We start from the raw sequence: 16,963 nt of genomic DNA, 5'->3' as shown, positions 1-16,963 counted from the left end.
TAATTGTTTCTAATAGCACCAACACCTTGAGCAAGTTATGGAGCATGTATGGTGGCATAGAATGATGGCAAAACTAGGGGCACCTTCACCCAACACAAAAGCTTTAATGTAGTTAGTTCCCACCAATAGTATGGTGCAGAAATTGGAGAATGCATCAGAATCTCATAAGAGGCATTATGCCAAACAAAAATCTAACCACTTGATACAGTGTGAGACCCATGATTTCTTGAGGATTTAGATTCTCTCGTGTTGAAAGAGAAGTTTCTAATAGCTTCTTATAATGAGGTATATTACATGATAATGATATATAAAATGTGTTGAGTTTTCTCCTACATGACCATATTTCACGCGAGAGAACTCATATTCTTGGGCTCATTATTGTTCTAATAGTAAGTGTTGTGATAATCGATTGGATCAGGCGGTCCAACTAGTTCGACAATTGACCGAATTTAAAAACAACTTTAGTTTATAGTTTTAATCGAATGAGGGGTTGAACCGCTTTGAACCAAAGAAATTTCGGCCCGACCATGTTAAACCATAATAACCCGGAAAGTGAACTAGACGATTCACTTAAAATTAAAAAAATAGAACACTGCTCCAATATTTTGTTTTACTTCGGTCCAAAAAAATGAAAAAAAATTGTTTCAATATCATTATACATTATTATTAATTATATAAAATTTTGTATTTAGATATAACTATATATTTACAGATAAAAATGATAAATTATATATAAAATCATCCTATCCGACTAGAAAGTTTAACCGTTTAAACCGGTCAAGTCTAATATGAGATCTCTTTTGGGTTGAGAACTCGGGTTCACATCCTTAGTTGTAGTACTCTCCATCACCTCAATGACCTCATATCTCATTATTTATTTTCTACTCATTCATCATAGATAACTTATAAACTCGACCAATGAAAAATAATGAACCATAAGCAATACCTTAATTTGAATGCTCTACTTCTCAGTATAACCTTTTTTATTTTAAATTCCTTAACGAATATTATTAGGGTGGTTAAAACTTAAAAGAAAGGTCAACCCTTTAAATCGAAAGGAAGATCCCAATACAATATGTATCTTTTTCACACTACACCATATATGGGCTGCAGCCATGTTTGTTGGTCCCACCCCACACCTTTCGCATTTAATATGAGTCCCATATCTTGTCTACAACCCATTCCTTGTTTTCTCTCAAACATCACAGATAAAATTTATTCACTGAACAACCACAAACATCATTATTATTCTTATTTAAATCTCAAATTTTATAATTTGTTATAAAACCCCATAAAATAAGAATAATATATATTTTTTCTCACAATGACAAACATCATTTTTATTCTTATTTGGATTCCATAACATCTACTTTTTCCCACAACATCTACTTCTCTCTTTACTTTCCTTAATTAAGAACAACTAATAATTATTCTTATTTAAGAACAAAAGTAAAAAATAAGAATAACAGAGTGGAAAACAGAGGAAAAAACAACTATTGTGTGGTTGTTATTATGTATGGACTGTTTTTTCTGCCATAGTTATTGCACTTTTTAAGTTTTTATTCTAAATAAATTCATCAGAATAATCGATAAAAAGAGAAGTTTCAAAGATTAAATGGGGTATGCATATACGGTACTATAACTTGTTAAAATTAAAAATGTAGAATAATCTATAGTCGTTACGAAGAATCTTGATGAGGATATTCTCACGTTCGGACATTTGGCTCTGTTCACAATCAACTTGTAATTTTACAAAGAGAAATCTCTAGTTACTTTGAACAATTTAGTCAAGGCTTGACAAAGTCATCCTTAGTTTTATAAGAAGCAAGAGCAGCATAACATAAATGATTTCAGATTTAAAAGCAACATTTTGCAAACTAATAAGTACAAAAAGTAGTTTTTTTTACGTTGAGGTGGCTTTGCCAAAAGATCAAAGGTTAACTAGATTTTTCAGACAAAACATAACTCATGTTTGTGGTTGGACCATCAAATATTATTCTATATTGATTTGGTTGGCGCTTACCAAATATTCTTCAAAGTTCGTTTCTTAGTTTTGAATTTACTTGGGAGTAGGAGGACTAGGACATGGTAGAGAACTACTTACCTTAACCTTAACCCCTTTCTCCTCACTTAATATTTGCCTTGAACAGGACCAGAATTTCTAAAAGAGAAAAAAAAAATGTATGTCGTGACAATATATGAGTTTTCTACATTGTATAATGTAAAGATTTATACTCTCTCCAAAACGTGTATTCCTTTGAGATGTTACACTTCTTCAACTTTACCATAGCTTAGATATTATCATAGATTGTAGAATACAACCTAACTATAGTTGTAAAGGGTTTATGTTTTTCACATTTCTTTATGAACCATACAGTAGCGAGTAAGAAAGTTTTCCTAAAAGAAATGATAATATTACCATGAATTTTGCAAGCTTCAATTGGTGACACATTTTTTTATACCAGCACTGAATTTTTGGGGCATGCAATAATGAAGATGAAGTAGGAGAGTGAGAGCCAAATATATAAAAAAGGAGAGAACTCTTAATTCCCAGAGCCTTGTTAAAAGAATAATCTTATTACCCAAAGTGGGAAACATGGCCTAAAGTAAAACACAAGGACTGAGTTCATACCCAAAGGAATTATCATAACCATTCACTATACAAAAAAAGTATAAACTATGTTATCTTAACTCACCATTGTGAAGCTTTAATGAGAAACCCAATGGGGAAAATTAGTCATTAGCAACCATGGCATCAGCAACAGGGTTGTCCAGCTTCTTAATATGCAGTCTGTTTAGGGGAGAAGGGTCCTTGGCTGATGGAGTCACATCAGCATCAACTATGATTGAGTCCTCTTCTTTGAAATCACCCCTTAGAACTCCCATTGCAATTTCATTTTCGACCAATTGTTGTATCACTCTTTTAACTGGTCTTGCCCCAAAATTTGGATCAAAACCCAATACACCAAGAAGTGCAACAGCTTCTTGTGTGTATTGAAGATCAATTTTCTTCTGCTTGAGCCTGTTCTTCACTCGTTGCATCTGTAGCAGGTTACAAAACATGTATTAAGTATTATCATACATCTTCATAAATTAGAATGAGTCAAAGAACATAATCCAAAAACTTCAATAACATTAAAAGTTAAATATGTAATGCATAGTTTTTGTTTTTCATGATTGCAATAACTAGAGAATAGTTATTAACATCTTATTTTTGTTAATTATGTAATCCATTATTTATATTCCAGTGATACCAGGGAACTGAGAAATAAGACAGGTTGAAAAGGAAAACTATAATATGAACACATAAATTACCTGGAGCTCCACTATTTTGCTGATCTCTGTGGAATCGAGAGGCTGGAAAACAATATATTCATCAATACGATTCATGAACTCAGGGCGGAATGTTTGCCGAGCCAACTCAACAACTTGTCTTTTCATCTGATCATAAACTGCAACCTTGTCGTCTTGTGTGCTACGAAGGGTTTCAAGTATGTGATGGGAGCCAATGTTTGAAGTCATAATCACAACACAATTTGTGAAGCTAACAGTCCTTCCTTGAGAATCAGTAATCCTTCCATCATCCAGCAACTGTAACAAGATGTTGAAGACATCATGATGTGCCTTCTCTATCTCATCAAATAGTACGACAGAGTAAGGTCTTCTCCGGACCACTTCAGTTAGCTGACCACCTTCTTCATAACCAACATAACCAGGAGGGGCCCCAACTAAACGTGAAACAGCATGTTTCTCCATGTACTCGCTCATATCAATTCTAACAAGAGCATTTTCTGTGTTAAACAAGTAACTAGCCAAAGCCTTGGCTAGCTCGGTTTTGCCAACACCAGTTGGACCCATGAACATGAAGCTTGCAATTGGCCGATTTGGGTCAGATAATCCAGCCCTTGAACGGCGAATTGCATCAGCCACTGATTTTACAGCAATATCTTGACCAACCACTCTCTTATGAAGAACCTGTTCCAGAAAGACCAACTTTTCTCTCTCTGTTTGTTGGAGATTTGATAATGGTATACCAGTCCATTTGCTTACAATCTCAGTAATATCAAGGTCAGTGACCTCTTCTCGAAGTAAAGATTGCCCAGATTTACGGAATTCAGCTAGGTTCTTTTCAGCTTCTTCCAATTGGCGCTGAAGGGACATCAAAGTTCCATACTTAAGTTCAGCAGCACGGTTCAGATCATAATCACGCTCAGCAGCTTCCATCTCTAGGTTGACTCTATCAATCTACATATGCTCAGAAAAGGTGTTAGATAAATTTTGAGGATGGGAATAACTAGGATAATATGTTACCCAGACAAACACACTGAGAAATATAGATCATGTCGTACAAGAAAAATAGGTCCACACAACCCAGTAACACATAATAACCAGATAGCTATTTTCTACCAACATATAAAACAGTGTAAACTATTTGATAATGGTGTCCAATAGACTGAACACTACCTCTTCTTTGATTGATCTTATCCGAGTCATTAAAGCCTTTTCGCTGTCCCATTGCTCTGCTAATTCCTTTTGCTTCTGCTTAAGTAAATTCAAATCACTTTCAAGCTTGCTTAATCTTTCTTTAGATGCCTTATCAGTGTCATTTTTCAGAGACAGTTTTTCCATCTCCAATTTCAAGATCGATCTGTCTATCTCATCCAATTCCGTAGGCTTTGAGGTGATCTCCATCTTCAGCTTTGCAGCAGCTTCATCGACAAGATCAATGGCTGAAAGAGAGATTTTAAATTATACACTGGAAGCAACAAATCAACCACAAAAGTTTCCCAACCTGGAGGTAACACGTGTTCTAAAAATCATAACAATCTGAAGGATAATGTAAGAGAATGAAGAAAAATAAGAAGAGAGAAGAGAGAGAGAGAGCAGTTATTGTAACTAACTCTTAGTTAGTTATTTTCTATTTCTGAATCTTAATGATGAGTGCTTACTCAATCCTATTTATAGGAGAATAGAGGCACAACTGTTTCTTACAATCAGTTTTGCCATCTGGCAATATTAACTACTCTAATATACCCCCTGAAAAGGAACTCCCCTTTTCCTATGCTCTTACTAGAGTACAATGAAGAAACAACAAAAAATTAGATACACTTTTTAGTTAGGGACAAGGCATCTGTCACTCTAAGGGATTTTCTCATTGAAAGGAACTTGGATGTTGACAAAGGCTTTGTTAGGACATCTGCAGTTTGATGTTCTGATGGAATATGCTTTACTTGAAGAGCCTTTGATTGGATTCTGTCTCTTACAAAGAACAGGTCCAGTTCAATGTGCTTTGTCCTGTTGTGAAGGACAGGATTGTGAGCCATAGCAACAGTGCTAAGGTTATCACAGAGAACCAGAGGGGTTTGATATTTGTATTGTAACTCTGAGAAAAGAGATTCAATCCAGATCACTTCTTGAGTAGCCAGAGCCAAGCTTCTGTACTCAGCCTCTGTACTTGACCTAGAAATGGTTTGTTGCTTCTTTGACCACCAAGTGACAACATTTGGTCCAACAAAGATGCAAGCTCCTGAGATGGACTTTCTGTCATCAAGGTCTGAGGCCCAATCAGCATCACAGCAAGCTATGATAGGAATAGGAGTAGAAGAAACAGCATGCTTGATGTGTAGACCTAAGGAGGATGATCCTTGTAAGTATCTCAGGATTCTCTTCACTGCACTCCAGTGTTGAAGCAGGGGTTTGCTCATGAATTGGCAGACTTTATTTACACTGAATGCTAGATCTGGTCTAGTTACAGTGACATATTGCAGAGCACCAACAATAGACCTGTATAAAGTAGGATCTTCAAACTGTTCTGAACCAGACTTGGTTAATTTGCAGGAAGTTCCCATAGGAGTAGGAGTAGATTTGGCAGTGTTCATGTTCATATTAGCCCTTAGTAGAAGGTCTGATGTATTTGGATTGAGAGAGAAAAAGAGAACCATCAGTGAGGTGTTTAACTTCTATTCCAAGAAAGTAGTCAAGAGAACCAAGCTTTTTGAGAGCAAAACTATTGCTGAGTTTGTCAATAACTCTGTGAACTTGAGAGGTAGAGGATCCAGTGACTATAATGTCATCAACATAAACCAGAACAAACACCTTGTATGTAGGAGTAATTTGAATAAACAGAGAATTATCACATTTGCTGATATGAAAACCAAGTTGAGCTAAAGTACCTTTTAGTTTTTCAAACCATTGTCTAGGTGCTTGTTTTAGACCATATAGAGCTTTGTGGAGCTTGCACACTGTGTTTTTGTCTCCACTGTGAAAACCAGGTGGTTGAACCATATAAACCTCTTCTTCTAACACACCATTGAGAAAGGCATTATTAATGTCTAGTTGCTCTAGAGGTCGTTTGTACGTCACAGCTAAGGTAAGAAGGATTCTGATGGTAATAGGTTTCACAACTGGTGAGAATGTTTCAGTGAAATCAACCCCTGGTTTTTGATGAAACCCTTTTGCCACAAGTCTAGCTTTGTACCTGTTGACACTACCATCAGCATTTTCTTTACTCTTTTACTCTAAAAACCCATTTGCAGCCAATAGCATGTTTATGAGGAGGTAGAGGACCCAAAGACCAAGTTCCTAGTTTGATGAGAGCATCAAACTCAAGTTGCATAGCTTGTAACCAAACAGGATCAGCAATAGCTTCCTTAACACTTGAGGGTTCTGTGTGAACTAGAAGAGCTCTAAGCACTTCTCTTGGAACTATAGATTTGTCAATTCCAGATTTGGATCTAGTGACCATAGGATGAGTAGGAGCTATAGTAGTAACACCTTGAGAGAATGTAGAAGAATTTGTAGTATGCTGACCAGGGGAGGAAACAATGGCAGTGGGACTGGACATATGAGTGTTGATAGGGGAATGATGTTGATTGTTTGAGATCTGTGGGAGCATCACTATTTGAGGCAATATGAGAATCAGTGGATGATGATTGAGGGGTCATTGATGATTGAAGGGGAGGACTTGACTCTGTGACATATGGGATAGGATTGTGTATGTGAGTAGGAGGGGATTTGAATGACTCAAAACTAATTTTTGTGTTAGAAGTAGGAGAGGAAACAGTAGGAACATAGGGAAAATGTTGCTCATTAAAGATCACATCCTTAGAAACATATAGTCTACCCTCTTTTGACAAGCACTTATACCCTTTATGTGCAGTAGAATAGCCTAAAAAGGTACACTCAATTGATCTTGACTGAAGTTTATGACTATTGTAGGGTCTAAGTAAGGGGTAACAAGAGCATCCAAACACCTTGAGAAACTTGTAATCTGGGATATGTTTGAATAGAAGATAATGTGGTGATTGATTTTGTAGTGAAGGGGAAGGGAGTCTGTTAATTAAATACACTGCAGTTGTAAAAGCATATTCCCAGAAAGGCAGAGGTAGGTTTGCATGATTTAGCAAGGCTAGGCCAGTCTCTACTATATGGCGATGTTTTCTCTCTATAGTGCCCTGTTGATGATGAGTGTGAGGACAGGAGATTCTATGGTTCACCCCTAGAGAATTAAGGAAATTCGTGAAAGGTCTAAACTCACCACCCCAGTCACTTTGGACAGCTTTGATATTGCCTTGGAATTGAGTTTTAACCATTGTGACAAAATGCTGAAACATATGCAAGGTGTCTGATTTTTGTTTGAGTAGGTAAATCCAAGTGTGTCTGCTATGGGCATCTACTATAGACAAGTAATACCTAAAGCCAGATTTAGAGTATATTGGAGATGGTCCCCACAAATCAACATATAACAAGTCAAAAGGTGTAGCATATACATTTATGGATGATGAAGAGTGAACTTTATGAGCTTTAGCACAACAACAAGCTGAGCAAAAATCTGAGGCAATTTTATTTGAGCAAGGTATATTACAATTTTTCAAGACATTGTGAACAATTGCCTCATGGGCATGACCTAGTCTATGATGCCATAACAGAAAAGAACTAGGTGTAATATGACTAGTAGTAGAAACTAAAACAGTTTGAGATGTAGTAGGAGATATATGTGACTTCTTGGAGACAGGCTTGGGAATAAGATTGGAGAAGGCATAGAGGCCCTCTGAAGTGAGAGTCCCTTGAAGGAGAACTTCATTAGAACCCTGTGATTTGACAACACAATAGTTAGGATGGAACTCAAAATAACATGAGTTGTCTTTTGCAAACTGAGATACACTAATTAGATTTTTTGTTATTGTTGGAACAAGCAATAGGTTTTGTAAAGATAAAGAAGTAGTGAAATTTGTAGAATGAAAATAGGTGTTACCACTACTTGTGATGGGAGCTTTGGCTCCATTACCCATATAGATCTGGTCTGGTCCAAAATGTTCAGTAGGCTCATGTAGCAAGGATGAATCTGATGTAAGATGATTTGTAGCACCAGAGTCAGGATACCACAGTGAAGATCTGGAATCTTGACTGCCAGTGTCAGCATTCATAGCATAGCTTGGACCTTGATGATGAGGAGCATAAGGAGGCAAAGGGGAATGTCCTCTGTAGAAGTTTGCAGACTGTGCATTGGGATAGCCTTGACCAAAGCCTTGATGAACCACAGATGAGTATGGTCTGGTCATTGTTCCAGAAGAGTAGGGTCCATATGGAGTAGATGGCCTTGAATACATGTTTGAAGTTGGGGCTCCATACTGATTTTGATGTTGATACTGTCCATAGAAATGAGAAGGTGTTAGTGTGCCATGATGACTATCATAGGGAGCATAGTAGCACCAGGAGACATCATGTCCTGGTTTCCTGCAATAGTCACAAAAGAAGCTTCCAGGACGAGTGAAATTCCTGCCAGAACGAAGACCACGTCCACCACGTTTTCCAGAACGTCCACCTCTAGTTTGAGTGTAGAAACCAGACTGAAAATTGCCTGAAGGTCTTGGTAAGATGCCAGAGTAATGTGGAGAATGAGGATGACCAGTAGGAGATGGCATGGATACAGAGAGAGGTGATTGAGGGGGAGATTGAGCAACTATGTTTGCTGAGAGAGCATCAGACACAGACTTGTTTTTGTTCTTGGCTAATCTTGATTCAAAAGTCAGTAAAAATTGTTCCAATTCATGAATTGAGGGTGGATTAACTTGGCTTTCAATAGATGTAATAACATTCTGAAAATCTTCATTTAAACCATCCAGAATGCAATCAACATTTTCTTCAAGAGATATTGGTGTTCCAATTGAGATTAGAGAATCAGTTAGGGATTTCACCTTAGAGAAAAATTCAGAGATATTCATAGAGCCTTGAGAGAGAGACCTAAGCTGAGTTCGTAATTGACGACTTCTAGCTTTTGTATGTGAGTTGCAAAAGGCATGTAATTCACTCCATAACTGCCAGGAGTGAACACATCCAACAACTCGTGGATGAAGAGTTTCTGAAATTGAATTGAGGAGCCACGAAAACATTGCTTGATCTTGTTCTTCCCATGCTAGATAGCCAGGATTTACCTGATGTGTGTTACGATCTGAATCAGACAGAAAACGTAGAGGAACATCGCTGGAATGAATGAAGCGTAGGGCACGATTTGATTTCAAGACAGCAAGCACGAATTGGCTCCACGTGAGGTAGTTATGTTCAGTGAGCTTTGTATTTGGTATTTGAAGAGAAAGAGTTGAAGGTTGAGCACGAAGAGGTGTGGCAGCAGAAGACGAGAGAGGAGGAGATGAGGCTTCGTGAGGAGGATCGTTAATGGCGTTGGCCACTGGTGATGATACCATGTAAGAGAATGAAGAAAAATAAGAAGAGAGAAGAGAGAAAGAGAGAGAGAGCAGTTATTGTAACTAACTCTTAGTTAGTTATTTTCTATTTCTGAATTCTTAATTGATGAGTGCTTACTCAATCCTTTTTATAGGAGAGATAAAAACTTAAAGGTCATGTTTTTTAAAGAAATTTTTTACCATGTTTTGGTTAGAACTGGAAATTTCTAAAAATAAATTATTATAATGAATCAACTTCGCATTTTTAAGTGTAGTCACAACTTACCTTTGTCAGGCAGGAAGCGTTCCGTGATGTATCGATCTGCAAGAACTGCTGCTGAAACAAGTGCACTATCTGATATTCTGACTCCATGGTGCAACTCATAGCGCTCACGCAACCCACGAAGAATGGATATAGTATCTTCCACAGATGGTTGACAACAAAAAACTTGTTGAAATCTACGCTCAAGTGCAGGATCCTTCTCAATATATTTTCTATACTCGTTCAGCGTAGTTGCACCTATACATCGAAGTTCACCTCGTCCGAGCATTGGCTTCAACAAGTTCCCAGCATCCATTGCACCACTTGTAGCCCCTATTACCAAAAACCAAAATACATCATATTACTAATTGTCTGAATTGAAGAACTGGAACAAACTAGAGTGGATGATGAATTAGGGTATCACAAAAAGCTGGTTAAAAATAAAAGTGCAAATAATTGAAGATACACAACAGACTTAAACAGGCAAATATTGGAGTTCAACCAATTAAAGATCAATTATAATACAGTATAATTGTCTCGCTTACTTCCTTTAGTATTCGATTACTAAATTTCCCCCATACATCCAAAAAGGAAAACCAACAAGAAAGGTCAAAGTTATTTTACACATTAGGTTGCTGTGGAGTTAAGTACCAAATGATTCTGTTCATTAGTTGATTATCTATAAGAAAGAAAAGATAACAAACAATCTTATTTTAACTGGCGAAGGCTTCAAATAGAAAGTACACAATATTCTCAGTGTCAACCTTATAACATGAGTGATGAGAGCAATGTACCAACCTGCACCTACAACAGTATGAATTTCATCAATAAACAAAATTATTTGCCCATTTGATGCTGTAACTTCCTTTAGGACAGCTTTCAACCTTTCCTCGAAATCTCCACGGAACTTCGCACCAGCAAGCAATGAACCCATATCGAGGGAGATCAACTACAAAGCACCCAGGACAAAAGCAAAATCTCAATGCAAAATTAACTAAAAATACTAAACGTTTACACTCCCTTGTAAGACTGCTATTATAGACATAAATAGTGGGTGGAACCTTTCCATATTACCATGCATAGAAGATTATCAGGAGTTTTATAGCACAAGCTTCACTTTATTACAATGTTATATTCCAGATCAGATTATAAATTAAAAGAATATTAACCCATTTCAGAAGATTTGCCTAGTTCATATGAAATTTTCAATGTAAGAAAACCTAGTTTTAGTGTTTAAGGATGTTTCAACGCTAGAAGGTGTTCAAGTAACTGTTCCTTTAAACCCTTTCAGTAACTTCTACAAAATCAGCATGCACCGAGACTTAACATAATGTCAAACAAGTAGCTAAATTTATATTATCAGTTGTAACCAAGGGAAGAAAGAATATGAGTTCAACCTTCCGGTTCATCAATGGTTCAGGAACATCTCCGCGCACTATACGTTGAGCTAATCTGCAAAACAATGAAAATGTTTTTAGTAAAATCAAATGGTAGGAAACAAGACATGTAAAAAAGGAGCATATAGCTCAGCATTAAAAATGTATGGCACTGGCACTCTAAATCAATAGCACAGATATTTGAATTGTTCACTGTATCAAAAAATTTGGAATTTGGAGAAGTTTGTTTATGAAGTATTACTCCAAAAACATGTTCTAAGTTGTAACAACTATATGAAGAAGTCATGTTTCATAACACATCCAAAAGAATGAGACAAACCCTTCAGCAATTGCCGTTTTCCCCACACCAGGTTCACCAATAATAACTGGATTGTTCTTTGTTCTCCTTGACAATATCTGGATACAGCGCCGAATTTCATCATCTCGACCAATGACAGGATCAAGCTTGCCACGCCTAGCAAGTTCAGTTAAATCATTTCCATACTTCTCCAATGCCTCATATTTCCCCTCAGGATCTATAGACAATTATTTTCAAGTGAGGAAAAAGATGTTTCTGAGAAGTGCCAACAAACAAACAACAGCAAGTAGAAAGTATCATTCAGCATAGGCCAACTGTTAAGAAACATTATAAAAACAAGTCCCAGGTTAACTTTATGAAGATGAATATTTGAGTAACAGCTTAAACATATTTGAAGCGGAAATTGATGATACAAGCATGAATGCAGGTTCTATTTCATAACCAGAAATTGTCATGGATCAAGTACATGGACACCAAACCTGCTCTAGGATCACATCATGAAGCCAATTGAAACAAGAGGAACCTTACATATACACCAGTTTATATTTATAACTCACTACTTAGTTTACTAATTCATTTATACTACAGCTCATAAGAAACATAAATAATCATTATTCTTTTCTTTTATCATCTCACCAAACTTACCATTCTTATGTAAAAGCTAAATATTGATTTTATGTTTAGTTAAAATTTTAACAATTGTCACCAATATTTTAATAAGATGAACCAATCATGTTATCATGTTTTCCTCACGGAAATAAAGAATCAGAGTGTAAATTTGTACTTTGATCAGTCACTCTTTGACTTCCACGAACAGCTTGGATGGCATCTTTCAAAGCCTTCTCGCTAAGCTGAAGATTCTTAAATAACTGTTGACCAAACCTCTTATCTGAAGGAAATGCCAGCAAAAGATGCTCCACAGACACATAATCATCACCCATTTCTTTCTTGTGCTTCCGAGAATTATCCAAGATAGAGCTAAAATGTGAACCAATCACAGGACCGCTAGTGTCACCTGTCACCTGCGAAATGAAATAAGCATTGAGAATTTATATGAAATACCGATAGAAACCTATCACCAGAAAACACACCTTTGGTTGCTGAGCTATAAAGTTGTCCGTAGCCTGTAGCACTGACGTGTTGTCTAATCCCGCCTTAGTAAGTATTCTTCTAGCTAAACCATCCTTTTGCTCTAAGAGGGCTTTCATTAAATGCTCAGATTCCACGATTTGTTGCTTACTAACGCGTGCAGAATCCACAGCACCGAGAATGCCCTCCCATGCCATATCTGTGAACTCTGTCTGTGCAATCTGATTAAATATAAAGGACACATTAGCACACCGGTTTGAACCTAAAATCATTATCCCAAGGGTCTAAGCGATTGATAAGACATGGTGATTAGTGAAATAGAATAATAAGTAAGCATTTGAGCATAATTTGCACGGTTGTTTCGAAGTAGGGTGTTTTAGCAAAATAGTGTAAGGATAGTGGGGAAAAGATTATAGAGGACAATACATCTTCATATCAGAAGATTTTTTTAAAAATTGGAATTTTCTTCACACTGCTAAGTGGTTGCCAAAAGATATTGTAACCCATAATGAGATTTTAATCCATAATGTAAAACTGGATCAACTCATTGTTAATATCACAGTTGACTCTTTTAAGTGATTAATTAATTGTTCGAATCTATATCATTAACTCCATTTTGTTAATTTTATGAAACAAACCAGTTAGTTACATCAGCATACAAAAATAGGTAGTTTTACATGTTCCTTGAATTTTCAATAGGGATGCAACAATGCAGCATACTCAATTTATATTATATGTATTCAATTTTAACATCAACACAAGACGGGAAAGACCTAATACCAAAACAAAAAAAAACAATTAAGAAGAATGTAAACATGTCAGAGTGTTGGTTTAGTGACATAAGGCCCCACCGATCACAAGATCCACCAAAATGTCAAATATTCGATTTCTGCTAGCTACAAGGAGAGGCAGTCACACACCCCAAAATTTCTTAACTCGGGATACCCTTGGTTATACCAAAAAAGACATACCCCGAGATAAATATTAATCAAAACTTAAAGTTATCTTTTACAAATTATGTATGAAATGAATTATGAATAGCATATTATGCACACAAAACAAAAACAAAAACCAATACAGTAATTTGGAAACTCCATCTCGAATAAAAAATTCCGATTCATTAAAAATTGAATCAAACGTAAAATAATAAGGAAATTGAATTAGGAACCTGAGCACTGCTACTAGCTGAGCGATAAGAGGGATTGGAAGCGTGGAAGGCACGAGTGAAAGAGTGCGATAAGAACTTAGCGGAGGCAACATCGGTGTCGATAATCTTAGAAGCAGAGACATGGTGAGGGAATGAAGATAAGACACGCGCGGCGGCGCGTGTACGATAGAGAGGTTTGTGGAAGGTTCTAGAAGAATGTAAGGAAGATAAAATGGATTTAGTTAGGTTTGATGTTCTTCTTGTTGCCATTCACGAAGAGAGACACAGTGTGGTGTTGTTTGATAGAAGAGTGGAGTGGAATGGAATTGAATGGGGGTTTTGAGACAGATAAAAAGTGCGTGTGGAAGGGGTAAAGAAGATGCTAGAAGGTCCTAAAATTCCATTTTTGTAATTTTCTATTTTTTCTTATTTAAAATGCAGAAATAAGAAGGCTTTCCTTTCAAAATTTTAAATATTTTTTTTTTATACTACTAAGATATTTCTCATTCTTTGACTAAGAAACTAATTAGGGATGACAATAAGGTCGGTGAGTGTAGTTAATGTTTTCTCATTCGCAACAACATACTATTTGCGAGTATCCGTGTGAATAGTAGGTATTCGCGAGTACCCACTTAGCTTTTAATTTTAATTATATATTTATATATTTTATAATAATTAATATATAAAAATAATTATGATATGAATGACAAGATATTTATATGATAAATTTATGATAATAATCAGATCACTTTAATTTATTCTGAAATAGTAGTGATGTGGATAATATATAATCTTAAAATAATAATAATATATAATATCTATAAAAAAATTAATTTATAAATATGTGCGTATCCAGGGTGCGAATATTATAAAACTCATTCACACTCATAAGCTATTGTTGTGGGCGCGTACTTACTGCGAGTATTTTGACGAGTATCAATCGGTTGGATTTTTTGTCGTCCATAAAACTATCTCTCTTGGAATTCGTGATTGTCACTCTAACAAATCTTACGTTCGAGAATCGAACTATTGATCTTTTGGTCATTTTGGAATCTGACAAAATTTTGTACTACTAGATCAACATTTTGTTGATAAAAAATAACCCACTTATGTGTGCTTTATAGTATTTTTCTTATAGCACAATAAAATTACATATATCACTTATAAATCACTCATTAGTATACAAATGTTTTTTTGTTAAACATGTTACTTATTTTATGTGGTGGGTATATTTATAAGGAATACATATCATTTTTCATCATTTATTTCATTGCATGAGTTTTTTGAAACCCTAACTCATCCATGTTGAGTTGGAAACAACGTACTAGTACATTTGTACTAAAAAATAATATGAATACATATTTTTTCTTGAGTTCGATATTAAATGGAGATTGATAATATGTGATACAATAAATAGAGTAAAATTAAAATTAATAAAGTTGCTCTGACTCTGTGGTACTAAAAAGTATTACTACTTAAAAAGTATACATATTTTCCAACATTTCAAAGTGATATTGTTTATGACAATCCATATTTCACTTGATAAGATTGCATGTTATGTTTTTGAAAATAGTATATTAATGTTCCTTTGTTCATTATGTTGTCTAAAACACTGAATCACATTGTAGACCATTTAGGAATGTAACCAAATGACAATATATAGAATGAACCAATAGTTACTGATTTGGAATCATTGTAAATGTGAGGTTCACAATCATAGATGACCAACCTCATTAAATCAGGTGGAAACATCACGGATATTATAATTGAAGAAAGAAAGCGTGACAATTGTAACTTTAATTATATTCTCCTTCATTCAAAACATTTAATTGTGAGAAATACTTCCTACTTGAGTAACCTTGTGTCACAAGGTGAAAAGTATGTATAAAAATGTATTCTAATATTCAAATTAGATGAGAGTGGTAGGTTATGAGTACAAGCAAGTTTAGCAATACATATTTATATATAGATATTACTCATTGGGTCTAACAAATGAGATAATTAGTGTATCCAAAGATGTCACTCCATATACAATTCAAAGCAAGTATTTGTTCAAAACTCTAAAATGTTTTCTCTTTCTGTAATCTCTATGACATTTCTCATGTAGAGAGTACATGTATACACTCCAAGGTCCTATAATAAGTTAGAGGAGGATATCAAACAATTTTACCTTATATATTTATACAAAGATGTTTTGTCTTTTAGATTTAATGTGAAATAGTTTCAATATAATAAAATAATCCAAAAATTCCTAGAGACTATAACATATAGTATGTTGGATAGATAAGTGATATCATATGACATGACCCTCAATATAGAACTTTCATTATCTTTTTGGACCATATAATAATGCCATAGTCTTAGTAGGTTGATTCCTAGGGGCTAACCTAAGGTATAACCCATAGTTTCCATAGTCTAAAGGCCAACTTAAGGTCATGATTTCTCTCCCGAATACAAACTCCTAAGGTTGGTAATAAGAGGTTTTCTCTCAAGTTTTTATAATAACCCTCCTAATAGAAAACCTTTCTCACTTTTTTATCATCTTACTTATTTGTATAAATCCTTATTTCCATTCCTTACTTGAATGTTGATGTGTCTTCATCAAGAAATCACAAAATGAAAAGAAGGTGAAGTACATTTTAAACAATCATATTCTATATCTTACAATTTAATCAATTGAGCAAATTATAAGAAATATATAGTTAGTTTTTTTGTATTAGTACTAATTGCACCATAATTTGAAACAATATAGTCTCATTGATTAAAAACAATCATCAACATAAAAGTGAATAATAATATAGAAAATTCGAAATAAATAATTAAAAGTATACCCACTTTTTTGGGTACTACTCAGCACAATGGAAGAAATAGAAGGCTAGATAAATGAAAGTTCTTTATAAAGTTTTTATTTTACTTTTTTTGTTTGATATTATTTTACTTTGATAATGTATGTATGCTTTCGTCATTACGAATTATCCAACCATATAATGAATATATTTGTATGAATATAATTTCACTGGCCTAAAGTTTCAGTGTCTGTTTAGTTGTGTTTTTCCAAATTTCGATACACACAGATTTGGTTACATC

General features: G+C 35.1%; 1 protein-coding gene across 1 annotated transcript; it reads right to left on the bottom strand.

Moving 5' to 3' along the window:
* Positions 2,521 to 14,248, bottom strand: LOC109343774 (chaperone protein ClpB4, mitochondrial). Its single transcript, XM_019582244.1, has 10 exons — positions 13,898 to 14,248; positions 12,732 to 12,950; positions 12,425 to 12,662; positions 11,662 to 11,857; positions 11,343 to 11,397; positions 10,744 to 10,894; positions 9,970 to 10,278; positions 4,465 to 4,730; positions 3,316 to 4,245; positions 2,521 to 3,042 (listed from the first exon to the last, which is right to left on the bottom strand). Exons 1-10 carry the CDS (start codon positions 14,144 to 14,146, stop codon positions 2,734 to 2,736), a joined length of 2,922 nt encoding a protein of 973 aa, XP_019437789.1. The 5' UTR covers positions 14,147 to 14,248; the 3' UTR covers positions 2,521 to 2,733.

This window comes from Lupinus angustifolius, chromosome LG03, assembly GCF_001865875.1.
Source record: "Lupinus angustifolius cultivar Tanjil chromosome LG03, LupAngTanjil_v1.0, whole genome shotgun sequence".
NCBI classification, from domain to species: Eukaryota; Viridiplantae; Streptophyta; class Magnoliopsida; order Fabales; family Fabaceae; genus Lupinus; species Lupinus angustifolius.
Note: the sequence above shows the minus strand (reverse complement) of the source record. Positions and strands in the feature narration are given on the sequence as shown.